Source organism: Heptranchias perlo, chromosome 11 (assembly GCF_035084215.1).
Source record: "Heptranchias perlo isolate sHepPer1 chromosome 11, sHepPer1.hap1, whole genome shotgun sequence".
NCBI lineage: Eukaryota > Metazoa > Chordata > Chondrichthyes > Hexanchiformes > Hexanchidae > Heptranchias > Heptranchias perlo.
Genome location: NC_090335.1, coordinates 15450412 through 15476960, shown reverse-complemented (window position 1 = coordinate 15476960; position 26549 = coordinate 15450412). Strand labels below are relative to the sequence as shown.

The following is a 26549-nucleotide window of genomic DNA, read 5'->3' as shown; positions in this document are numbered from 1 at the left end:
GAACCATTTATCCCAACTCTCTGCTTCCTGTTAGATAACCAATCCTCCACCCATGCCAGAATATTACCCCCAATCCAGTGATTCTTTATCTTGAGCAATAATCTTTTATGTGGCACCTTGTCGAATGCCTTCTGGAAGTCTAAATACACTACGTCCACTGGTTCCCCTTTATCCACCCTGCACGTCATGTCCTCAAAGAACTCAAGCAAATTTGTCAGACATGACTTCCCCTTCATAAAGCCATGCTGACTTTGTCCTATTAAATTATTTTTATCCAAATGTTCCGCTACTGTCTCCTTGATAATAGACTCCAAAATTTTACCCACCACAGATGTTAGGCTAACTGGTCTATAATTTCCAGCCTTCTGCCTACTACCCTTTTTAAATAAGGGTGTTACATTAGCAGTTTTCCAATCTGCCGGGACCTTTGCCGAGTCCAGAGAATTTTGGAAAATTATTACCAAAGCATCCACAATCCCTACTGCCACTTCCCTCAAGACCCGAGGATGTAAGCCATCAGGTCCAGGGGATTTATCCGCCTTGAGTCCCATTAATTTACTGATTACCAATTCCTTAGTGATTTTAATTGTATTTAGCTCCTCTCCCCCGCCCCCTAGAGCCCCCTGTTTGTCCAGTGTTGGGATATTCTTAGTGTCCTCTACCGTAAAGACTGAAACAAAATATTTGTTCAGCATTTTTGCCATGTCCATGTTTCCCACCATTAATTTCCCGGTCTCATCCTCTAAGGGACCTACGTTTGCCTTAGCCACCCTTTTTCTTTTTATATAACTGTAGAAACTCTTGCTATCTGTTTTTATATTTTTTGCTAATTTATTTTCATAATCTATCTTCCCTTTCTCAATCAATCCTTTAGTTACTTTTTGCTGTCTTTTGAAGACTTCCCAATCTTCTATCCTCCCACTAAGTTTGGCTACCATATATGTCCTTGTTTTTAGTCGGATACTATCCTTAATTTCTTTACTTAGCCACGGAGGGCTAAGTAAAGAATATATTTTTTTGAAAGTTGTAAAATAACTCCTTGAATGAACACCACTGCTCATGTACCGTCTTACCCTTCAATCTATTTTCCCAGTCCACTTTAATCAATTCCGCTCTCATACCATCATAGTCTCCTTTATTCAAGCTTAGTACGCTTGTTTGAGAACCAACCTTCTCACCCTCTAATTGGATATGGAATGTAACCATGTTATGGTCACTCATTCCAAGGGGATCCTTAACTAGGACATTATTAATTAATCCTGGCTCATTACACAGGACCAGGTCCAAGGTTGCTTGCCCCCTTGTAGGATCAGTTACATACTGCTCAAGAAATCCATCCCTAATACACTCAATAAACTCTTCCTCAAGGCTGCCCTGCCCAATTTGATTTGTCCAGTTAATATGATAGTTAAAATCCCCCATAATTATAGCTGTTCCCTTATTACATGCCCTAACTATTTCCTGATTAATACTTCTTCCAGCAAAGTTGCAACTATTAGGAGGCCTATATACGACGCCCACTAGTGATTTTTTCCCCCTGGTTATTCCTTATCTCTACCCAAACTGTTTCATTATCCTGATCCTTTGTCCCAATATCATTTCTCTGTATTACAGTGACTCCTTCCTTTATTAACATAGCCACCCCACCTCCCCTTCCTTCCTGCCTGTCCTTCCTGATTGTTAAATACCCTGGCATATTTAATTCCCAGTCGTTGTCGCCCTGCAGCCATGTTTCTGTAATGGCCACAAGATCATACCCATACGTAGTTATTTGTGCCGTTAACTCGTCCAATTTGTTACGAATGCTACGTGCATTCAGATAAAGAACTTTCAAATATGTTTTGTGACACTTAGTTCCTGCTTTTTCCTTTTTTAACACTTTACCTTTTACTCCATACCTTCTGTCCCTTCCTGACACACTTTCCTCTGTCTCCCTGCTCAGGTTCCCAACCCCCTGCCACAGCTTTGATGCTGGGTTAATCGCCTTACGCCTTCTAGTTTTTATTTTATCTGTCGTGTCTAAAGTACACTTTCTTTCCGCTGCTCTACGCTTTTCCCTTTCACTTGTTCTTGAACAACTGTTTGTACTATTTGTATTGTAGATTTCCCCTGGGTCTTCCCCTCTCTTGCTGCTCTCAACTTTATTCCCTTCTGACTCCCCGCTCAGGTTCCCATCCCCCTGCCACTCTAGTTTAAACCTTCCCCAACAGCACTAGCAAACACCCCCACGAGGACATTGGTCCCGGTCCTGCTCGGGTGCAACCCGTCACGCTTGTACAGGTCCCACCTTCCCCAGAACCGGTCCCAATGTCCCAGGAATCTAAATCCCTCCCTCCTACACCATCCCTGCAGCCACGCATTCATCCTGTCTATTCTCCTGTTCCTATACTCACTAGCATGTGGCACCGGTAGTAATCCTGAGATCACTACCTTTGAAGTCCTGCTTTTTAATTTATCTCCTAACTCCTTAAATTCACCTTGTAGGACCTCATCCCTTTTTTTAACCTATGTCGTTGGTACCAATATGGACCACGACTACTGGCTGTTCACCCTCCCCCTCCAGAATGCCCTGCAGCCGCTCCGTGACATCCTTGACCTGAGCACCAGGGAGGCAACATACCATCCTGGAGTCACGTTTGCGGCCGCAGAAACGCCTATCTGTTCCCCTTACAATTGAATCCCCCATCACTATAGCCCCGCCACTCTTCTTCCTCCCCTCCTGTGCAGCAGAGCCACCTGTGGTGCCCCGAACTTGGCTCTTGCTGTTTTCCCCTGATAAGCCATCTCCCCCAACAGTATCTCAAGCAGAATATCTGTTTGAGAGGGAGATGGCCCCAGGGGACTCCTGCTCTTCCTGCCTAGTCCTTTTACTCTACCTGGCGGTCACCCATTTCCTTTCTGCCTGCGTAATCTTTACCTGCGGTGTGACCACCTCACTGAACGTGCTATCCACGATAGTCTCAGCATCGCGGATGCTCCACAGCGAATCCACCCGCAGCTCCAGCTCCGAAAGACGGTTAGCCAGTAGCCACAGCTGGACACACTTCCTGCACACATGGTCGCCAGGGACACTGGTAGTGTCCATGACTTCCCACATAGTGCAGGAGGAGCATATCACTGGTGCGAGCTGTGCTGCCATGACTTGCCTTAGACTCGCAGACTCTCCTCCCGCTCTAGGTCTCTCCTTTTATACTGTGCTCACCTCTCGGACTCTCCTGTGACGTCGCACAGTAGTTGTCTCTTGTTGCAGGTCTGCTGCTGCTTTTATTCCCCAATCTCAGTCTTCTACTCTCAGGTCCACTGCTGCACTGGGGAAAAAGTTAGGAAAAGCAAGGCAAAGCAGCACCTCCTTCCCCCACTTCACCGAACTCCCACACTTTTGTCCGCACACCGTGTGAAACTAGAGTCTTAAACTTAAATAAAGCCAATTACATAGGTACGAGGGGCAAGTTGGCTAAGGTAGATTGGGAAATTAGATTAAAAGGTATGACGGTAGATAAGCAATGGCGAACATTTAAAGAAATATTTCATAATTCTCAACGAACATACATTCCATTGAGAAATAAAAACTCCCGGGAAAAGTAATCCATATGTGGCTAACTAAAAAAGATAAGGACAGTATTAGATTAAAAGAGGGTTATAATGTTGCCAAGAAGAGTAGTAAGCCTGAGGATTGGGAGAGTTTTAGAAACCAGCAAAGGATGACCAAAAAATTGATAAAGAGGGAGAAAATAGAATATGAGAGTAAACTAGCAAGAAATAGGAAAATAGATTGTAAGAGCTGCTACAAGTATGTAAAAAGGAAGAGAGTAGCAAAAGTAAACATGGGTCCCTTAGAGGCTGAGGCAGGAGAAATTATAATGGGGAATAAGGAAATGGCAGAGACGTTAAACAAATATTTTGTATCTGTTTTCACAGTAGAGGACACAAAAAACATACCAGAAATAGCGGGGAACCAAGTGTCTAATGAGAATGAGGAACTTAAAGTAATTAATATTAGTAAAGAAAAAGTAATTAATTAAAGAAATTAATGGGACTAAAAGCTGACAAATCCCTTGGACCTGATGGCCTACATCCTAGGGTCCTAAAAGAGGTGGCTGCAGAGATAGTGGATGCATTGGTTGTGATCTTTTAAAATTTCCTAGATTCTCATACAGTCCCAGTGGATTGGAAGGTAGCAAATGTAACAACGCTATTCAAGAAAAGAGGGAGAGAGAAAACAGGGAACTACAGGCCAGTTGGCCTAACATCAGTCGTCGGGAAAATGCTACAATCTATTATTAAGGAAGTGGTAACAGGGTACTTAGAAAATCATAATATGATTAGGCAGAGTCAACATTGTTTTTGTGAAAGGGAAATTGTGTTTGATAAATCTTCGAGTTTTTTGAAGATGTAACTAGCAGGGTAGATCAAGGGGAACCAGTGGATTTTTAAAAGCCATTCGATAAGGTGCCACGCAAAAGGATTTTACACAAGATTAGGGCTCATGGGATTGGGGGTAATATATTAGCATGGATTGAGGACTGGTTAACGGACAGAAAACAGAGTAGGAATAAACGGGTCATTTTCAGGTCGGCAGGCTGTAACTAGTGGGGTGCCACAAGGATCAGTGCTTGGGCCTCAGTTATTTACAATCTATATCAATGAGTTAGATGAAGGGACTGAGTGTAATGTATCCAAGTTTGCTGATGGCACAAAGCTAGGTGGCATATGGAGTATAATGTGGGGAAATGTGAGGCTATTCACTTTGGTAGGAAGAATAGAAAAACAGAATATTTTTTAATGGTGAGAAACTATTAAATGTTGGTGTTCAGAGAGATTTGGGTGTCTTATTACACGAAACATAGAAAGTTAACATGCAGGTACAGAAAGCAATTAGGAAGACAAATGGTATGTTGGCCTTTATTTCAAGGGGGTTGGAAGGGTAAGGAAGTCTTACTACAATTGTACAGGGCTTTGATGAGACCACAGCTGGAATACTGTGTACAGTTTTGGTCTCCTTACCTAAGGAAGGATATACTTGCCTTAGAGACGGTGCAACAAAGGTTCACTAGATTGATTCTTGGGATGAGAAGGTTGTCCTATGAGGGGAGATTGAGTAGAATGGGCCCATATTCTCTGGAGTTTAGAAGAATGAGAGGTGATCTAATTGAAATGTATATAATTCTTAAATGGCTTGACAGGGTAGATGCTGAGAGGCTGTTTGTCCTGGCTGGAGAGTCCAGAACTAGGGGGCTTGGTCTCGGGATAAGGGGTTGGGCATTTAAGACTGAGATGAGGAGGAATTTCTTCATTCAGAGGGTGGTGAATCTTTGCAATTCTCTACCCCAGAGGGCTGTGGATGCTGAGTCGTTGAGTATATTCAAGGCTGAGATCGATAGATTTTTGGAGTCTAAGGGAATCAAGGGATATGGTGATCGGGTGGGAAAGTGGAGTTGAGGTTGAAGATCAGCCATGATCTTATTGAATGGCGGAGCAGGTTCGAAGGGCCGTATGGCCCACTCCTGCTCCTATTTCTTATGTTCTTATGCTCCACTGTACAGCTACTTCAGCCTGCCAAAGAACTCTGACAAGCTAGTCACCCAGGTATGGGCACAGGTGAAGTCACCCCATTCCTGGTGTGCGTGGTAACCACTGCCATATACTCTGTGAAAACCTTGGGTGAAAAAAGGCTGAAGGACAATACTTAAACTGATGGGTTTGACTTCATGGAACATAGTTGAAGAACTTGTCTCGGCAAAACCAAATGGCAATAAGGAAGGATTCATCTTTTAATTGATGAATTAGCTTAATAGTCTGAGATTCAATATGCACTGTCCTTTTGGGAACTACTATAAGCAGAGAGCTGTCTCTCTCACTGGGCTTGATCGCTCCTAATGCAAGCAGCTAGTGAACCTCACTGGACAACATTACCACGACAACATCTTTTAAATGGTCCAATTGGATTACTGCACAAAAGTGTGGATTCATTCATCAAATGAAGAGTGAAATCAACACCTCCAATTTGAGCCTCTTGTGCATCCCCAATTTCCTTTGCTCCACCATTGGCGGTCGTATCTTCAGCTGCCAAGTCCCTAAGCTCTGGAATCCCCTCCCTGAATCTCTCTCCTCCTTTAAGTCGCTCCTTAAAACTTACCTCCAGTCCTAATATCTCTTTATGTGGCTTGGTGTCAAATTTTATCTGCTAATGCTCCTGTTAATCACCTTGGGACTTTTTACTACGTTAACGGCGTTATATAAATGCAAGTTGTTGTTGTCCATGGCTCATAAATAGAATGTCCCCAGACTGCCATAGATTGCTTTGACTTTGACCCAAGGTAGAGGATTAAATAATCTAATTGGTGTTTGTTTCAGTTGATTATTTAGTATTATTAAAAAAAACTTCATTAACTATATATAATGCAGACATTCAGATACACTATATAAAAAAAGAACCTATTACTGCTTTTGAAAATGTTGCTTGAATTACAGCCAACAATAATATGTTGATTAAAAAAATATTCTGCTTTTATCTGTTAACACTCACTTACCTGGTTGTGAAAAAAGCCACCCAGGGGAAATTCTTATCATGAGTATCTACAAAAACACTTTGCACAATGAGGTTTGGATCACAGCTGTGCTGTAAACAAACAGATAATAAAAATGAGAACAGTGTTCAAAAGCCAAGGCAAACTGAATGGGGAACTAGAGGACAACAGAAGAAGGGAACTATTTTCATTGGAAACTATGGTGAGGCCTGAGGCACACCTGATATTGGGCTTTGGACCTCATAACCATTGAGCCAACGAGCTGCAGACAGTGACAGGCAGCTCGCCGGTGAAGCGGGACTGAGGATAGGGCCATTGTGACACCAACTGTGGCCCTCAGATAAGTGACAAAGGGGTGAAGGGGAGCGACCAGGAAGGGGGGTGTGGTGTGATCGAGTCAGGAAGAAAGCCTTATCTTGGGGAGGTAGCATATCATGAGCCTGGGGATCGCTCAGCCGAATTTCTAGGCCATTACATCTTGGAGGAAATTTAAATTTAAGGGTACATTTTGGTCTCCACGAGCAGCTGCCATTATCTCAGGTCTCCAGACTCACTGACGAGCTATTCAACTGGCATCAGTCACGAGACTAATCAGCCAGTCACAGAAGGCAATGCAGAGGAACATCCTTTCTGATCCTGCAAGGGGGAAAGGGGGTTCAAAGAATTCAAATATCCCCTTTATTACCTCGACAGTAATACCATTGTTCAAACAATGCACAATTGGAGGAAGGTATTTGTGCATGTGCCAGCTTTGTGCCAGGTGACGCATACGAGAAGGAGATACTGCATTCAAGTGGATCTGCACAAATTAAGTGGATGAGATTTACAGATGACAGATGGATTGTCAACTAGATAAACATTGGAACAGCTGAGCTTGAAAGATGTACATGATGAAATGGTTCTAGTGGGCAAGCTAATCGTGGGAATGGGTTGAACCCTCCAATCCCACATGAAGACATGTGAATGAGGAAAGAAACTGGGAAGTAGTCAGAAATAGCTGATCCATGATCAAAACCTTGGAGGTGGTTAGGCCTCGTGACGGCTAGGTCAAAGGTTGCCCATAAGTTTTACTGTCAAATAAGATATACTAGATTAGAATTACACTCTTTTTTTAAAACCCTAAACTGTACAGTAATGCAAAAACTCCAAATACATTGTTACAGTGAAGTCTGCATTTAACTGGAATCCATTATTATGGAAGTGGTAACAGGGCACTTCGAACATCATAATATGATTAGGCAGAGTCACACAGTTTTATGAAAGGGAAATAGTGTTTGACAAATTTATTAGAGTTTTTTGAGGATATAACTAGCAGGGTAGATAAAAGGGAACCAGTGGATTTAGTATATTTGAATTTTCAAAAGGCATTCGATAAGGTGCCACATAAAAGGTTGTTACTCAAGATAAGGGTCCATGGAGCAGGGGGCAATATATTAGCATGGATAGAGGATTGGTTAACGCACAGAAAACAAAGCGTAGGGATAAACAGGTCATTTTCAGGTTGGCAGGCTATAACTAGTGGAGTGCCACAAGGATCGGCGCTTGGGCCTCAGCTATTTACAATCTGTATTAATGACTTAGATGAACGGACCGAGTGCAAGTTTGCTGATGATACAAAGGCAGGTGGGAAAGTAAGCTGTGAGGAGGACACAAAGAGTCTGCAAAGGGATATAGACAGGTTAGGTGAGTGGGCAAGAAGGTGGCAGATGGAGTATAATGTGGGGAAATGTGTAGTTATTCACTTTGGTAGGAAGAATAGAAAAACAGAATATTTTTTAAATGGTGAGAAACTATTAAATGTTGGTGTACAGCGAGATTTGGGTGTCCTCGTACGAGAAACACAAAAAGTTAGCATGCAGGTAAAGCGAGGAAAGCAAATGGCATGCTGGCCTTTATTGTACGGAGGTTGGGATACAAGAGAAAGGAAGTCTTGCTACAATTGTACAGAGCTTTGGTGAGACCAAACCTGGAGTATTGTGTACAGTTTTGGTCTCCTTACCTAAGGAAGGATATACTTGCCTTAGAGGGGGTGCAACGAAGGTTCACTAGATTGATTCCTGGGATGAGAGGGTTGTCCTATGAGGAGAGAATAAGTAGAATGGGCCTATATTCTCTGGAGTTTAGAAGAATGAGAGATGATCTCAGTGAAACTTACAAGATTCTGAGGGGGCTTGACAGGGTAGATGCTGAGAGGTCGTTTCCCATGGCTGGAGAGTCTAGAACTAGAGGGCATAGTCTCAGGATAAGGGGTCGGCCATTTAAGACTGAAATGAGGAGGAATTTCTCCACAGAGAGGGTTGTGAATCTTTGGAATTCTCTACCCCAAAGGGCTGTGGATGCTGAGTCATTGAATATGTTCAAGGCTGAGATCGATAGATTTTTGGACTCTCGAGGAATCAAGGGATATGGAGATCGGGCAGGAAAGTGGAGTTGAGGTAGAAGATCAGTCATGTTCTTACTGAATGGCGGAGCAGGCTCGAGGGGCCGTATGGCCCACTCATGCTCCTATTTCTTGTGTTCTTATGTTAACTACTGAGGGAATTTTAAAAATTATTTTTATTGAGAAATCAAGGTAAAAGGCCAAGGCCCATTACATGGGCATCATCATCAAGTTGAAAGAGTAAAAAAAAATGTTGAGCTAGATCAGGAAGTGCATAGTTTTGAGGTCCTTGTAAAGAAGGAACACAGTGTGGGAGGGAGGAGTTGGAAACTCGAGTTATACTGAGCACAGATGCTGAGAGAGGAAGGACTTAGGTATCATAATATGTTGGAATATATGAAATTCTGAGACTAAGGTGGGCAAAAAATTTGGAAGGAACAAACGAATGCTTCACTTGAATAGAACCAATACCATCAGAACTTGTGGTCCATTCAATTTTACCATTTAGTCATAATGCATATCACCTACTTCTGGCAGTAAAGGGAAATTCAAGTAATTGCACAGAACAATTTTTAGCTAATATAAATGTGTAACAGTTTTTACTTCTTGCAGTCTCTCAGATCAGAGACAACACCTTACTTACGTTAATAAACCTCCCTATGTTTCCTTCTTCTGTGGCATCCAAAAAATAGCAGCAATCCCCTTGCTCATCACCACTACACGTTCTGGGTAATTTTGAGCTCAGTTCTTTGTAACAGTTATCCTGAAGCAATTTGTCTTGTGAATTTGCATTTACGCCGTTTGTTTTATGTTCCTGTTTATCTAATTGGTCTTGGCCTTGTTGTCTTTGTTTAGAAAACACTGAACTCTCAAAGATGCTTTCACCCAAAGGAGTGGGATGGTTTCTCCCATAACCAGCACTGCTCCTGTTTTCCAAGACTCCTATAAAGTTAACAATTAAAATTAGCAAGTCACACATTAACATACTAATGTTATCCTCATGCCAAGTAAACAATTACTCAAGAAATGTTTGGTTGGGATAATGGGTATGCACTGGTAACCAAGGTTCCCTCTAATTTTGTTTGGCCATGTGTGGAATGAATTGGGTTTGTGCACCGAAGGCTGTGTGCGTCACCGTAAAATCACAACTTTGAATAGAACATTTTTTTAGAAAACATTATTCACGGTAAATAACAAACAGAACAAATGTCCAAAATAATGGATAATTGTAACAATTTATTATATTGGCTGATAAATTTATATAATTTATGAAATGGGTTTCTTAAGTTACACCAGGATTGAGCAGGCCAGTCTCGTTATATTTTATTAAAAATTATCTGATGGGAACGATTCCAATCAGCTTTTTGTTGAATCAGCTTAATGACACTGTTTCAAATAGAAATAAATTGTGTGCAATCAGAATTTTTAAAATTGAGTCAGAAATACAAAACAGCTGTCAAGTCAGTCAGTGTGAATTTGGGAATAGGGAACAATGTAATTAAAGCCCTCCCTTCCCCATTGCATCCTCAGTAGGGCTTAAAAAATTATTGCATTCCAATTGTACATCTTGCAGGTCTCAATAGTTTTGGCTGCCTGTACATATGGGCCCCTCATCTGTGATTGGGTGGAGGGGCCCGGTCCCCGATTGGCCACTGACAAATGCATCGGTTTCGATTTTACTTCCTGGTCTGGTTTCCGCGCAGCCAATCAGCTGCTCACTGACTACATTTCCTAGCAGTGCGGTAAACAATGCGGCGGCTGGGGCCGGAGCTGCGGGATCGGACACTTGGACTCCAGACACTCCCCAGCACCAGAGGCAGAGCAGCCCACCTGGGGCTACAGACCGGGGAGGCAGAGCTGGAGCAGGGCCTTTGGTCTGGGCACTAGTCAGTCAGTGTGGGAGAGAGAGAGGCTGAGAGCACTGGTTTGGTGCGCAGACACAATGTTTAAATGCACGGCCCACAACAGACTGCTACGCGCGCAGCTTAGAGTGAACAGTGCTGGTAACATTGGTCAACTTCAATACCTGTGCAGCACCCACCTAAAAATCAACTCAAAAATGTTCCAATGCACTTCAAAAGGTGGCAAATACATGATGGTAAACACAGCAGCTCCATGCTGAATCTGCAGCAAAAATGGCTTTCGTTTCAATCTATGCAATAAATTAAAAGTGCTTGGTTCAAAAATGGAGAACTATTGTATAGTGGAGGTGCAACCAAGCTAGAAATAGGCAACAGTGTTACTAAAACATATAGGAGCTATCTATGGAGCAGAATCTGTGAATAAGATACTTGCACAAGCATTGGCATTATTACCGTATAACTCAGCAAGGTGGTTGCTAATCATCTTTTTGTTAAATTTCCCTATCTTTTGGATATTGTCATTCAGCACATCATTTTTGAGTTGAGAGATTGGGCAGATGAAGTACTTCCACGCCTTTAACATTGCCAGTAAAACGTTCCCAGTAAGATTACAAAATAAATATTTATGTTTTCCTGCCTTCACTGCTGAATCCATCAAAAAACAATGCGGAGGAAATGATGAACTTCACATGCTGAGGAGAAAGGAGGTTTGAAAGCTCTATGGGTGAAAAAAATGCCAAGCATCAAGATGAGTTTCAACATACGCAGAGTATTTTAGAAAGAAGTGCAAGAAGGAAAAGAGGAGAATCGGATCCTTCAAAGATCCCCATTAGGTTTGCGAAACTGTTTAAGCCTGCAAAAAAACTTGTATCCTCGTATGGATTCATTCAGAACTAGACGCACTTGAAGATACCCACAGTGACCAACATTGCCCCAGAGGGAAAAACTGCAGATATTTCAGGACCATAACATCAGACAGCTGGCCTCAACTGCAAGTTTTTGTTAGAGAGATAAGTGCTGTGCTGCAAATGTGCCAGAGGAAGAGGTATATTCTACAAGTTATTTAAGTATTGTCCAGATGTGCCAAGAGGACTACACAGCAGCCTGATTATTATATAGATGAAGGGTCTGGTAACAGAAAGCTGGTGTAAGGATTTATATCTCAGAGAAAGACACTGTGCAAATTAGTCAGTTAAGCTCTATATATTACAAATTGATATGAATTATAAGAAATTTATTGGGATCATTAAGTGTATGAGTTTGTGATGTTTACAGGCACAGATAGAAAGGTTAGAAGAGTAAAAACAGCAGTTGGACCAGGAAAGGTAACAAACAATTCTGAAAGACTACCTCACGGCTGATTTATACTGCCAAGTAAGACAGTACTGCTTTGTAGGGTGAGAGATTCGTTGCAAAGTTTTTTTTGCAAGGTGTAGTAAATGAGAGATAGGCGCCAAGAAGAGTCAAGTGGCGAGGCAACAGATACAATGTAAGAGTTGGGATTGGAGGTAAGAAAAAGATCTAGAAGTTAAGCAGGGACAGTGAATGTGGAGAGATTATATGCTTAATTTAGTAAGTTTATAATGTTTAATCAATGTCTACAAACACAGGGTGGGGCCACAATTGGACACTCAAACTAGTACTTTGAGACATCAGTCAAAGAAGCAGAAATTGCAATGGTGTCAGACAAGGATGCAATCTGATTCGGCATTATTAATTCAATGGGAGAATTTTTCTTTGCCTAGATCAATGAGCTAAAAGTCATTTTTCCCCTTAGGAGAGCTGAAGACTATCTCCATCAAGGGTAGAAAGGAGCCCAGAAGTCATGAGAGGAAGCTTTGGCAAGGAAATAAAAGGAGTGGTGGCTACAAGGAAACACCGGTTTTGACCCTTATTCTCAATACAGCTACACTAAGCAGCTCTCAAAGTAGATTTATAGAAGTAACAACAATTTGCATTTAAAGTAGTAAAACATCCCAAGGCGCTTCAAAGGAGCGATTTTCAAACAAACTTTGACACCGAGCCACATTAGGTGATATTAGGACAGGTGACCAAAAGCTTGGTCAAAGAGATAGGTTTTAAGGAGTGTCTTAAAGGAGCAGAGAGGTGTAGAGAGGCAGAAAGGTTTAGGGAAGGAATTCCAGAGCTTAGGGCCTATGTAGCTGAAAGCACGGCTGCCAATGGTAGAGTGATTAAAATCGGGGATGCAGAAGAGGCAAGAATTGTAGGAGTGCAGAGATCTCGGAGGGTTGTAGGTCTGGAGGAGGTTAGAGAGATAGGAAGGGGCGAGGCCATGGAGGGATTTGAAAACCAGGATGAGAATTTTAAAAATCAGGCGTTCCTGGACCGGGAGCCAAAGTAGGTCAGCGATCACAGGGGTGATGGGTGAACGGGACTTGGTGCGAGTTGGGATACGAGCAGCAGAGTTTTGGATAAGCTCAAGTTTATGGAGGGTGGAAGATGGGAGGCCGACCAGGAGAGCATTGAAATAGTCAAGTCTGGAGGTAACAAAGACATGGATGAGGGTTTCAGCAGCACATGGGCTGAGGCAGGGGTGGAGACAGATGATGTTACGGAGGTGGAAATAGGCGGTCTTGGTGATGGAGCGGGTATATAGTCGGAAGCTCATCTCCGGGTCAAATAGTACGTCAAGGTTGCAAATGGTCTCGTTCAGCCTCAGACAGTGGCCAGGGAGAGGGATGGAGTCGGTGGCTCGGGAACGGAGTTTGTGGTGGGGACAGAGACATTGGCTTCGGTCTTCCCAATATTGAATTGGAGGAAATATTTGCACATCCAGTACTGGATGTTGGACAAGCAGTGTGACAAATCAGACAGTGGAGGGAGTCAAGGGAGGTGGTGGTGAGGTAGAACTGGGTGTCATCAGCGTATATGTGGAATCTGACGTGCTTTCAGATGATGTCGCCGAGGGGCAGCATGTAGATGAGAAATAGGAGGGGGCCAAGGATAGAGCCTTGGGGGACTCCAGAGGTAACAGTGCGGGAGCGGGAAGAGCAGACATTGCAGGTGATTCTCTGGCTACAACTGGATAGATAAGAATGGAACCAGGCGAGTACAGTCCCACCCAGCTGGACGATGGAGGAGAGACGTTGGAGGAGGATGGTGTGGTCAACCATGTCAATGGCTGCAGACATGTAGAGAAGGATGAGGAGGGATAGTTTACCATCATCACAGTCATATAGGATGTCATTTGTGACTTTGATAAGGCCCGTTTCAGTACTGTGGCAGGGGCGGAAACCTGATTGGAGGGATTCAAACATGGAGTTACGGGAAAGATGGGCACGGATTTGGCAGACGACAACACGTTTAAGGACTTTGGAGAGGAAAAGGAGGTTGGAGATGGGGCAGTAGTTTGCAAGGACAGAGGGTCAAGGGTGGGTTTTTTGAGGAGGGGGGGGTGATGGCGGCAGATTTGAAGGTGATGGGGACAGTATCTGAGGAGAAGGAACTGTTAACAATATCAGCTAGCATGATAACAAACAGATAAAGTTGGCTCAGGATGCTTCAAGACACTAGGTGGGCTAGTCAGAATTATATGAAAGTAGAATTGAGAGGCATGACAGAATCAAGATGCAGCACCAGATCTGACACAAAGGGAAGAATGAGTTTATGAAACTTTCAGCACCAGCTGCAATAACATCCTTTGTTTCATTGGCACAGATAGAAGTCAAAAAAGCAAAAGCAGCAATTGGACCAGTGGAAAGCAATAAAGATTTCTCAAAGACTATCCCAGCTGGCTGATTTAAATCCCAAATAACATGAGACTGGTTTATGGAGTGCAATTTGTTGAGAGTATTTTGTAATGGATCAGTTTATGATCTTTGATAAATACCTACTAACACGGTGAGGTGTCACTGAAGCAGAAGCACAGGGAGATTGCAGCAAATAAGTTGCTAATTTGGAGCATGTCCTGTCAGCATGAATCATTACCAAAGAAAATGTATGTGTTGTCAGAATAAGGGTGACAAAGGTTAATCAAAGCAAAGTGGAAGGCTCCATATGTGTGACACAGAACGGCTTGATTCTGCCAAGCTTGGGATGCAGAGTGTGACATATTGTTCCTCAGCTGAGGGATAGGAACATAAGTAGACCATTCAGCCCCTTGAGCCTGTTCCACCAATCAAATAGATCATGGCTGATCTGTATCTAACTCCATCTACCCACCTTGGTTCCATAACCCTTAATACCCTTACCTAACCAAAATCTATCAATCTCAGTTTTGAAATTTTCAATTGACTCCCAGCCTCAACAGCTTTTTGGGGAAGAGCGTTCCAGATTTCAACTATCCTTTGCGTGAAGTAGTGCTTTCTGACATCACTCCTGAATGGGCCAGATCTAATTTTAAGGCTATGCCCCCTTGTTCTGGACTCTCCCACCAGAGGAAATAGTTTCTCTCTATCTACTCTATCAAATCCTTTAATCGTCTTAAACACTTCAATTAGATCACCCCTTAATCTTCTATATTCAAAGGAATACAAGCCTAGTCTATGCAATCTGTCCTCATAACTTAACCCTTTTAGTCCTGGTATTATTTTGGTGAACCTGCAATGGACCCTCTCCAAGACCAATATATCCTTCCTGAGATGTGCAGCCCAGAACTGAATGCAGTACTCTAAATGGGGTCTAACCAGAGCTCTATACAGCTTCAACATAACTTCCACCCCTTTATATTCCAGCCCTCTTGAGATGAAGGCCAACATTCCATTAACCTTTTCAATTATTATTCATACCTGTCCACTGGCTTTAGTAATTTCTGTATTTGGACCCCTAAATTTCTGCTCATCAACAGTCCCTAGCATCTCGCCATTTAGAAAATACTCTGATCTATCTTTCTTAGGTCCAAAGTGGATGACCTCCCACTTTCCCACATTGAACTCCATCTGCCACAATTTTGCCCACTCACTTAATCTATCAATGTCGCATTGCAACTTTCTGTTCCCATCTACACTATTTACTGTGCCACCTTACCTAGTGTCAGCAAACTTAGATAAACAGCTCTCTATTCCTTCATCTAAGTCATTTACAACTATTGTGAAAAGCTGTGGCCCAAGGACAGATCCCTGGGGAACACCACTAGTCACATTCTGCCAATTTGAGTACATACCCATTATCCCTACTCTCTGTCTCCTACTTCCTAACCAATTCCCTATCCAAGCCAATAGGTTGCCTCCAATTTCATGCGCTCTCATTTATGTTAACGGTCTCTTATGTGGAATCTTGTCAAATGCCTTCTGGAAGTCCATAGAAATAATATCCATAGACACTTCCTTATCTACCCTAGTTAAAGACTACAATCAACTAGAACGCAGAGGGCCTGAATGCTGCAGTTTATTGAAAAGTGCAGTTGAGTTAATGTCAGACAAAAAGGATACCAGATAAGATAGTAAGATTTCCTTTGAGAGACTACATGCTCCTTTAATCATGAGAATGGACTTCCTGTGTCTATTACAAAGAATGTAGGTGTCCTGACAGAACTTAAGGTGGCAAAAGAACCAAAAGGCGATAGGAGGAAAAACTTTTTTTTAACACAGCAAGTGATTAGGATCTGGAATGCACTGCCAGAGTAGGTGGTGGAGGCAGATTCAATCATGGCCTTCAAAAGGGAACTGGATAAGTACATGAACGAAAAAAAACTGCAGGGATACAGGGATAGGGCGTGGGAGTGGGACTAGCTGGATTGCTCTTGCATAGAGCCGGCACAGAGACTCGATGGGCCGAATGGCCTCCTTCCGTGCTATAACCTTTCTATGATTCTATGTACAGCACAGAAACAGGCCATTCGGCCCAACAGGTCCATGTCGGTGTTTATGCTCCATGTGAGCCTCCCCCCACTCTTCTTCATCTAACTCTATCAACATATCATTCTATTCCCTTCTCCCTCATGCGTTTATCCAGCTTCCCCTTAAATGCATCTATGCTAGTCACCTCTACTACTCCTTGTGGTAGTGAGTTCCACATTCTTACCACTCTCTTCTGAATTGCCTATTGGATTTATTAGTGACTATCTTATATTTATGGCCCCTGGTTCTGGTCTCCCCCGCAAGTGGGGACATCTTCTCTACATCTACCCTATCAAACCCTTTCATAATCTTAAAGGCCTTTATCGGGTCACCAACCAGCCTATTCAATCTTTCCTGATAAGTATAACCTCTCATTTCTGGTATCATCCTAGTAGATATTTTTTTCACCTTCTCCAGTGCTTCCATATCATTTTTATAGTGTAAAGACTAGAACTGTTCACAGTACTCCAAGTGTGGTCTAACCAAGGTTCTGTACAAGTTTAGCATAACTTCTCAGCTTTTCAATTCTATCCCTCTAGAAATGAACTCCAGTGCTTGGATTGCACCTTCAGAATGAACTTCCTGTGTCAATCATGAGAGAACAGAGGAGGTTTGTGAAGAGGCTGCCGGAGTACTTGGAACGGAGTACTGAGTGCCAACAGTAGGCTAGAGGTACAGGGTGCATGGGATAGAAGTCAGCTGTACAGGCTTCATGCAGGATCACCATTACTGTTTGTAAAAGGTGGCTGAAATCGGATCAGTCTGGATAGTTAAGAGATCACAGCGAATAAAAAGAAACTAATCCAGCAGAATAGAATCGGCAATTAATATTCCTCTTTGCTGGACCTTGCAAGTTGAGCAGTAGAGCTGGTAAGGTGCTCAAAACCAGCCTCAAACCAATGATCTGCACTGGTGTTACAGGAGACTAGCAGTAATTAATTCAATTGTACCACTTCTTCAGTTCAGTCCTTAGCATCTTCACTGCAAGCAGCAGCTTTATTTTAAAAGAGATCATAAAGTGGTGTCACTTCTTTCTTAAATTAATAGATTTGAATAAATAAGTCACCTGAAGTTTGTGCTGTTCAGATGAACTCTGATAGGAAGCTTTTTAAAACAAAGATGCAGTGAGAATTTTCAAACATGTAACCAACATTTTCTCCAAAACCCTAGATCTCTACTGAAAATGGACACAGTCGAAAGAATGCTTTTAACATGACTACACATTGAATCCAATGCACTTAGCTTGGCTACCACCAAAATCCTGCAGAAGAGTTATCATTTATGGCATCCCATAGTAAAAATATTTAATCATAAAACAGAAATTTCCCTTCCTCACAGTTTAAATTAAACTTTTTTATTTCTGTCTTCTGAGTGCCACATAACATTCCTCAGCTGAAGAAGTGAGCAAGTGACTTGAGCCACTTAGTGGGCAAAAGGCAGCTCAGAATGACTTTGATCCCAATTTTCATTCCCTCGGCATCAGATTGGCTCAGTTGGTAGTACTCCTGCCTCAGAGTCAGGCCGTGGGTTCAAGACCCATTATGGACTGGAGTACAAAATCTATGCTGACACTTGAGTGCAGCACTGAGAGAAATGCTGGATATCTGAGATGCTGCCTTTTGGATGAGATGTTAAACCAAGCTGCTCAGGTGGACATAAAACATCTCATGCAGAAGAGTTCTCCAAGCGTCCGGACCAACATTCCTCTCTGAAGCAACACCAAACAAAAAATGGAATATTTAGTCATTTGTTCATGTGCTATTTTTGGGACCTTGTTGCAGTTTTGCCTACATGACAGGAGAGGGAAAGAGAGAAAGTGAGAGAAAGAGAAAGGGAAAGAGAGAAAGAAAGAAAAAAAGAACTTGCATTTATATAGCACCTTTCATGATCTCAGGATGTCCCAAAATGCTTTACAGCCAACTAAGTACTTTTGAAATGTAGTCACTGCTGTAATGTAGGAAATGCGGCAGATAATGAAGCAGTCCGTGCCCGCACGCAGCAAGACCTAGACAACATCCAGGCTTGGGCTCATAAGTGGCAAGTATCATTCGTGCCAGACAAGTGCCAGGCAATGACCATCTCCAACAAGAGAGAGTCTAACCACCTCCCTTTGACATTCAACTGCATTACCATCGCTGAATCCCCCACCATCAACCAGAAACTTAACTGGACCAGCCACATAAATACTGTGGCTACAAGAACAGGTCAGAGGCTGGGTATTCTGCGGCGAGTGACTCACCTCCTGACTCCCCAAAGCCTTTCCACCATCTACAAGGCATAAGTCAGGAGTGTGATGGAATACTCTCCACTTGCCTGGATGAGTGCAGCTCCAACAACACTCAAGAAGCTCGACACCATCCAGGACAAAGCAGCCCGCTTGATTGGCACCCCATCACCACCCTAAACATTCACTCCCTTCACCACCGGCACACTGTGGCTGCAGTGTGTACGATCCACAGGATGCACTGCAGAAACTCGCCAAGGCTTCTTTGACAGCACCTCCCAAACCCGCGACCTCTACCACCTAGAAGGACAAGGGCAGCAGGTACATGGGAACAACACCACCTGCACGTTCCCCTCCAAGTCACACACCATCCCGACTTGGAAATATATTGCCATTCCTTCATCGTCGCTGGGTCAAAATCCTGGAACTCCCTTCCTAACAGCATTGTGGGAGAACCTTCACCACACGGACTGCAGCGGTACTAGAAGGCGACTCACCACCACCTTCTCAAGGGCAATTAGGGATGGGCAATAAATGCTGGCCTCTCCAGCGACGTCCACATCCCATGAACGAATAAAAAAAGCTTATTTATACACAGCAAGCTCCCACAAACAACAATGTGATAATGACCAGATGGCCTGTTTTAACGATGTTGATTGAGGGATAAATTTTGGCCAGGTAAAGTGCTTTGGACATGTTGAGGTGCAAAATAGTGCAAGTTCTTTTTTTCTTCTTTCCCTCACCATTGAGTAGCCCATGGTCTTCACGTATTGCTTCCCACTAACAGAACGAGTGTCTTTGAAAGCTCATCATATGGGGAACTGCGTGCTACAATTCTGTTAGAACATTGGTGTATTATGCCGCTACTTTTCAAAATATTGGGCCACAATTTGCTGTAGCAGGGCATCTAACAGCGTCTGTCGTTAGTTACACTTGACCTTGCAAGTTTAGGTTTTTAAAAATTTTTGTGTGGCAAATTGCTGAAAATGCAAGCTGATAATGTCACAGTGAGGGAAACAGGGCGTTTGAGACCCGAGTGAACAGGGCAAGTAACGGGGTATCTCCTTAACCAATTGAAGGATTGTGAAATTAACAGCGCAAGGGCTGAGAAGGAAGTGTAAATTAGAGTGGGTAAATTCAATGTCAAATCAGGTACAGAAAGAGAAATAGAGAGGGAAAGAAAGATTGGATTAAGAGAAAGAGAAAAAAAAGAGACAAAGGAAAAGTAAAAAGAAAATTTTTAATTTAAAATTTTTAAAATCTGCAACAACAATTAAACCTGAAGGAATGAGACTCCACACTTGTAAGAGTTAATTCTCAGTGCCAGAGGGTATGACCGGCAGTATTTAACACTTATCACGTCATTAAAAGGATACTTAGACTGAAATGGACAAGACTTAATTTTCTGTGACGAGTTTAGTTGGCAACTACCACGCAAATACAGCAACTTCACGCCGTTCAATGCATTTCAATGGCGAGGTAGACAATGAGATGCCGTTTTTGCGAAGCTAACGGCACAGCGGTGTACCTCGGACAGCAACTGTTGGATTTCCACATTTAACCACACATTTGTCCTCGCCTGAAGCAATCATGACGACCAAAATAACATACCATACATAATCATTATGGGATTATGACATTACATTCAATTCAGCATTGATACACATACTTCTAGCAAAGGTCAATGAATAGCAGTCAACTGCAGGAATGCTGGTTGATTTTGCTTTTACTCCATCTAGCGTGAAGACCACTGGAGTACCCTCCTCTGCCCATCCAAGATTGGCCAGCTCAGTACAAACGGTAGTGGAACTGGGACATTAAATGGAAAACAGTATTACATCTGTCACAAGGTCCTCACATCAGTAGCTCCACACTGCCGATAGGACAGTCCCCACTGCATTGGTGTTAACGCGATTTGCCCCCTATATACGGTGGACGGTGAAGCCAAAAAACGAAGTAACCAACATACCTGTATTTTAAAAAAACAGGAAGTCTCCACTAGCAACTGCCTCTCCTAATTGTTAGCAGTTGCATCCAGAATCTCATCACTATGGTAATCGCACTTAAACCAGGTTGAAACTGCTTGAAGACCTAATTTTGCCTCAAATCAGCACAGCTTTTTAAGTACAGGGTAAGTATTTAATTAAGTGCCTGAAAAGTCAGCGTACATAATACGTTATAAGTGGTGCCTTTTAAAACTGAATCCTATGGTAACGGCAAATGATTAGATCCATTTGCCCGATATGGGCGGCTGCCCGTGATAAGTGGTGGGGACTCTGAACAAAATTGCTTCTAGATAAGTCACCAGTTCCACCAACACCGACAGCCCTCCAACATCCAGGCTTCAGGCCTTTAAAATAGGACCTCTTTACTAAAATACCTTTGTCACTGTTGATAGGTTTTTGATTATCTGACGGAGTCTCACGCTGCCTTAGTGAAAACGGTAGAAATGTTCTGCAGAGTTTTTTGGATCGCTGAGCTGATGAATTACTATCCTCTTCCTCTGAACTACTGTGCTTTACCGAAAGTTGTCCCTGGAATACAAAAAGAAAGTCAGAATTTTCTAGCCAGAACAGAACTCAATGGTGACAATTTGTAGTGTTCTTGCTGTGATGCACAGAGAGCAAGAATAACAGAATTCTGAACACAGTTAAAACTCTTGGGCCCACGGGCAATGTATGTGTGGCTTAGCTCAAAATGGATTCAAAAACATTTGGCTTTTAAATAATTAAATGTGACGTGGTCCTGCTGCATGAAGTCTCAAATTTGCCAGTGCTAAAACATTAGCGATTAAGATTCTTTCATGTCTTTACAGTAACGTACAAAACAAGCATATCATGTGCAGTATAACATTGTCAGGAATTCATTACAAGGTTCTAAGACACTGAGGCACTGGACTGATGACTTTTCAGTTTATTTACATTATCTCATTCTCAAGACATGTTATATTCTTGTAACATACTCCAGACCGTGCATTATCCTGTGGATTATTATAAATATGGTTATTTTTCATCCCTGACATGTGCTCAGCTTTCATTAAGCCAGAATTATATTAGGCCAGAAATGAAATTGTAGCACTAGATTAGATCAAAAGTAGTGCTAAAAAGTACTTTACTGATTGATATTAGAGAATACCATTTGTGTTATGTATTAATTATAACGTGTTCACAAGGGATGAAAAGGATCTCACTCAGTAGTTTACACGTGTTTTTATATTACAAATAAAATATAGGTGTTTTGTGTGCAAACAATCAAATAAGCTGGGAACTGAACTTTGGATGGAAACATTGTCACTGCACTCCCAGATTGTCTTTCTCCTCTAGTTAGCCACAATGTTTTCACCTTGAGATCTACCTCACAAGCAGTAGAGTTTATTACTGTCCTAACATCTGTTCCAAATATAGAAACTATTTTGTACACAGTACCAGAGACTGGGAGTATCAATTTCTACATCATTTGCATACATCCACTACCCAAGTTTCTTTGTAATATTATAAAATACAAATTGAAGTATTCCTATCTGGCCAATATTTATCACCCAACCAAAATCACAGATAATCTGATCATTATCTCATTGCTGTTTGTGGGACCTTGCTGTGCACAAATCGGCTGCTGCGTTACATTACAACAGTGACTAAACGTTACAACAGTGACTATACTTCAAAAGTACTTCATTGACTGTAAAGTGCTTTGGGACATCCTGAGGTCATGAAAGGCACTATATAAATGCAAGTTCGTTCTTTCTTTCAATCTCTTAATTCCAATGGAAAGTTCACACAACTTCTTTTCAGGGTGTTAAATCTGCATGATTACTTCAATTCACATGTTTCGTGCAGATTTAACACTATTATCTTATTTAATTACATAGGTGTGTCAATTATTCTAAGTTTTAAAAAAAATGGAGATTGTTTCCCTAAACACACAATAAAACAGGACGTGCTTTGCACAACAGGTCACCCTGCTGATTCTCCCTCTTTTCAGGAGATGAAGTGCTCTGTTACAAGGCTCTCCGATTATTGATCCACTGCAAATGTTAGTTAAAGCAAACATTTGAACTCAAGACCTCTGCTCTAGTATTCAACATTTTACTGCAAGACTCATCAATCTATGCTGTCAGCTTTATTATTTGGCACAGTAGTGAAATTTGTACATGTACAGCTTTAGCACCCAAAATTTGAATAGTGTTTTGAATGGGGTTTGACCATTGCAAGTGATTATTTGTCTGTCTTTTGCATAAGTTAAACTGAAGCTCCATCTGCCTGTTCAGGTGAATGTAAAAGATCCCAAGGCACTATTCGAGAGCAGCAGGACGGCCCCCCCAGTGTCCTGGTCAACATTCATCCCTCAATCAACACCACAAACAGATTAACTGGAAGTGATTATTTGTATTTTTTTGCTAAGTTATTTACTTGACAAAGCAAGTAAGGCACTTATATTTACACAAGCACTTCCCTTTCCCATCAGCTTTTACCTGCTCCAGAAGCTTTCTCCGTCGAGCCTGTAGAAGGGCAGTCTTTGTTTTAGGCCTTTCAATTGGTGACATTTCAGAACAGTGCAAACTGGACTTTCTACCCACAGGTTTTTTCCTGCTATTGAAAGGTTATAACGAAAAGTTGCATCAAATAAGAGAATTCAAAGGCAGATTTTTTTTTAAAAAAGATAATAAATTCATTGTAATTCGCTGTGAACAAGTGGTGTTGAATGCAAATTTCTTGGAAAATGTTAGAATCTCAACATGAGGTTTACTTTAGAAATGAATGTCTGCAGCTTGCTGCATACTCTCTCTAATGAATCTGCCTGCTATATATATATTCAGGCACCACTCCTCCTACATAAAATTATAAGTTACTTCACCCTTTCCCCCACCTCTCACTCTCCCCACCCTCTTCTTCCCCCTTCCTCATACCCCACCATCACCAGCAGGTCTGACTGCTCCCACTGAGCTAGTGAATAATGAGACAAACTGGTTAAACTAAATCAGTTTTACTAGAGTAAGACTGTTAGCAAGTAACCATCTATAACAGGGTTTACCAACCTTTCAAAACTCAAAATCTGGATGAAAAATTGCCTGAAAAACAAAATGCTCACTGATCCTCTCACTTTCTAAGTATGCAATGAAATAGTGAAACCTAGTCCAGCAATATGACTTTTAAAATGCTTTGCTTCCAACTATTGACTTGAAATCTAGACTGTATTCTCTCATTCCCTTTCTCCCACTCCTTGTGCCTCATTCCCTCTCCCACACTCATTCTCTCTGACAAACACATAATCCTTCACATGGAGGAGTTACCTGTTATGTGGAACCACATTCTCTAGCTTGCCATCTTCCTTTCTCACATTCCCTTTCTCCGTCCTCCTTTCGCCTTCCTATTACCTCTCAACCCTCTTTTTCATTTCAGCTCCTTTACATTCTTCCTTCTTCCTCTTTTACCTTTTCCTTCCCTGACCCTCTTATTTTCTCTCTCATTCCTTATCGCTTACAAAATTACAGGTGATGGCTCTTCCTGTTGTCACCCTAAATAGCACCTCCACTGAAAGTAGCACTTTACTACTTCTTTTCTGATACAATGCTGAAGGTTGTTTGTTTGTGCCGGTAGCAGTGGTGTCACTCCTTGTTTCGTTTGACATAAGAAGCGCTGCTCACTTACAAGAGTAGACCAAGACTCCAAAAATACATCTAGACCAAGCAGAGGGAGAAGAGTCAAAAATCTGACAACCCCAATCTTCAGCAGGTGAACCTGAAGAAGCAGAGTGGGGGCAATAATGTGTCTACCCTAAGCCTCATGGTGGGGTCATCCAGCAATACTTGGCTTCAGATCAGAGGAGAATAATAAATCAAATCTTGAAGGGAACTCAGGAAAGAGGATGTACTGTTTGCCTCTATACCTCCACTGTACCAGTTGTGACCTTGATTAACATCAAAGGTTACTCGAGGTAGTAGGTGGAAAAATGCATTATATTAAGAAGTGGAAGGTCTCGGAGTATCTGCCAAGCAATCACCAATTGGTTACAAGTCTAGCATTCTCTGCATATATGTTCCTACACGCTTTGCTGTTAAATCTGTTTGACAGGATCATTACATGGGTATCTGATGTGTTACATATCATCAGAAACTGAGATGGGGGGTTGGGGGGGGGGGGTAATGGAATGATCCCGAGGTGCAGAACTGTGGTTCCTCCCAATCTTGGGAAGGGCAGGTGGAAATTGGGTATATTAGGCAAAACCCAGGATGTGCTATGGAGAGGTACAGGAAAGGAAAGTTTCAGCTGCTGGCTTGCATCATGGTTACTGGTTTTTAAAATACACGCCTGTTCTATACACATATTGCGCTTAGGGAGTTTTCTAGTAGTTAAGAGCTCATTATCCAGTACTTACATGGGACTGTACGGTAAGAAACAGTTAACATGTTCATTGGCCATTTTTAACATTTTAAGGAGTGTTGTAGTGGCAATTTTCAATATGGGTATAGTGTACATGCTTCCTCAGAAGATTTGGAGTCCTAATATTTCATTTAGTGCATTTTGCAGTGGAATGTATTACATTTTTTTTTACTAGCAATTGTGGACGTGGATATACTGGAAAATAGGTCAAATGCTGAACTGTTTAAATGTCTGTGAGAAAACTTGATTGCAGAGAAGTGAACTGAACCCAATCTCAGTTAGTGCTGACACTCTCCCTCCCTACTCCATCTCAGTTAGTGCTGACACTCTCCCTCCCCACTGCATTTCAGTTAGTGCTGACACTCTCCCTCCCTACTCCATCTCAGTTAGTGCTGACACTTTCCCTCCCCACTGCATTTCAGTTAATGCTGGCACTCTCCTTTCCCCTCCCCCCAATTGCATCACTGCCAGCTTCTCCCCTCTTTCCTCTCCCAAAACAGCACTCCCCGTTCTGTCCCTTTCCCATCCATTTCTCTCTTCCCTTTCCCCTTTTTTGCCCATCCATTCCCCCATCTCTCTCCCCTTCATTGCCACCTATTTCCTCTTTTAACTGCTAACCATTCCCCTTCTTCGAGTGCCACTCCTACATGATTGCTGCCACTAACAGACTGGACCTGTCTCTCCTCAGCATCAGTCAGTCCCACTAATGGAAGGGATCCCAGCTCCTGTATACTGTAGGCATGAACTCCAGTCCTCAAGAGTTCTGCCTAAAGTATGCACTCATATACCCACCCACATATGTTCCCAACTACATCTCCGATGTTAAGCTTACCCAGATAATTCTGTATTTCCTTTTTGAGTATTTATTAAGGACGACATTTTAACGAATGGTGTTGCTTCTTCCCCCTTCACATCTGTTTTCGTCTCTTCCATTGCATCTATTAGTTCAATATCAGAGTCCAAACAGGATCCTTTTCTCTCTCCCTTGATGGAAGGCATTGCTGTTTTGCAGTTTTCCGCACTAATATCACCACAATTAACTGCCTTTTCATTTCTCTGGTTCTCCATTCCATTTACAATGTTTAGTACTCTACCTGAAACAAAACCAATTTGAAGCCAATATTTTTGCTGTACACTCATGCACAAGTTACTAGTTAACTGGTCCAGAAGAAGAGTGAAAAGCACTGAGGTCATGCCATATCCATAGATTACATAGTTACATAGTTTCAACAGTTCGTGTGTCACAGTTTACTGTTAATTGGATTTTATATTTAAAATGTACTTCTAGGAATACTTTTGAAGCCAATATAATACTTAAAAAGGTGTCAGCTTTGGTTCAGAGGTAGCACTCTCTCCCGTGGGTCAGAAGATCAAGGGT

General features: G+C 42.2%; 1 protein-coding gene across 1 annotated transcript in view; it reads right to left on the bottom strand.

Annotated features, from left to right (window-relative positions):
• phf11 (PHD finger protein 11) overlaps positions 1–26549 on the bottom strand; it is a 246166-nt gene that overhangs the window by 128799 nt on the left and 90818 nt on the right. Inside the window, exons 19-23 of the mRNA XM_067993443.1 lie at positions 26004–26265; positions 23263–23380; positions 21172–21325; positions 9551–9849; positions 6531–6619 (exon numbers count right to left, since the gene is read on the bottom strand). Coding sequence (XP_067849544.1) covers positions 6531–6619; positions 9551–9849; positions 21172–21325; positions 23263–23380; positions 26004–26265 — 922 coding nt within the window. The remainder of the gene's footprint in view (positions 1–6530; positions 6620–9550; positions 9850–21171; positions 21326–23262; positions 23381–26003; positions 26266–26549) is intronic.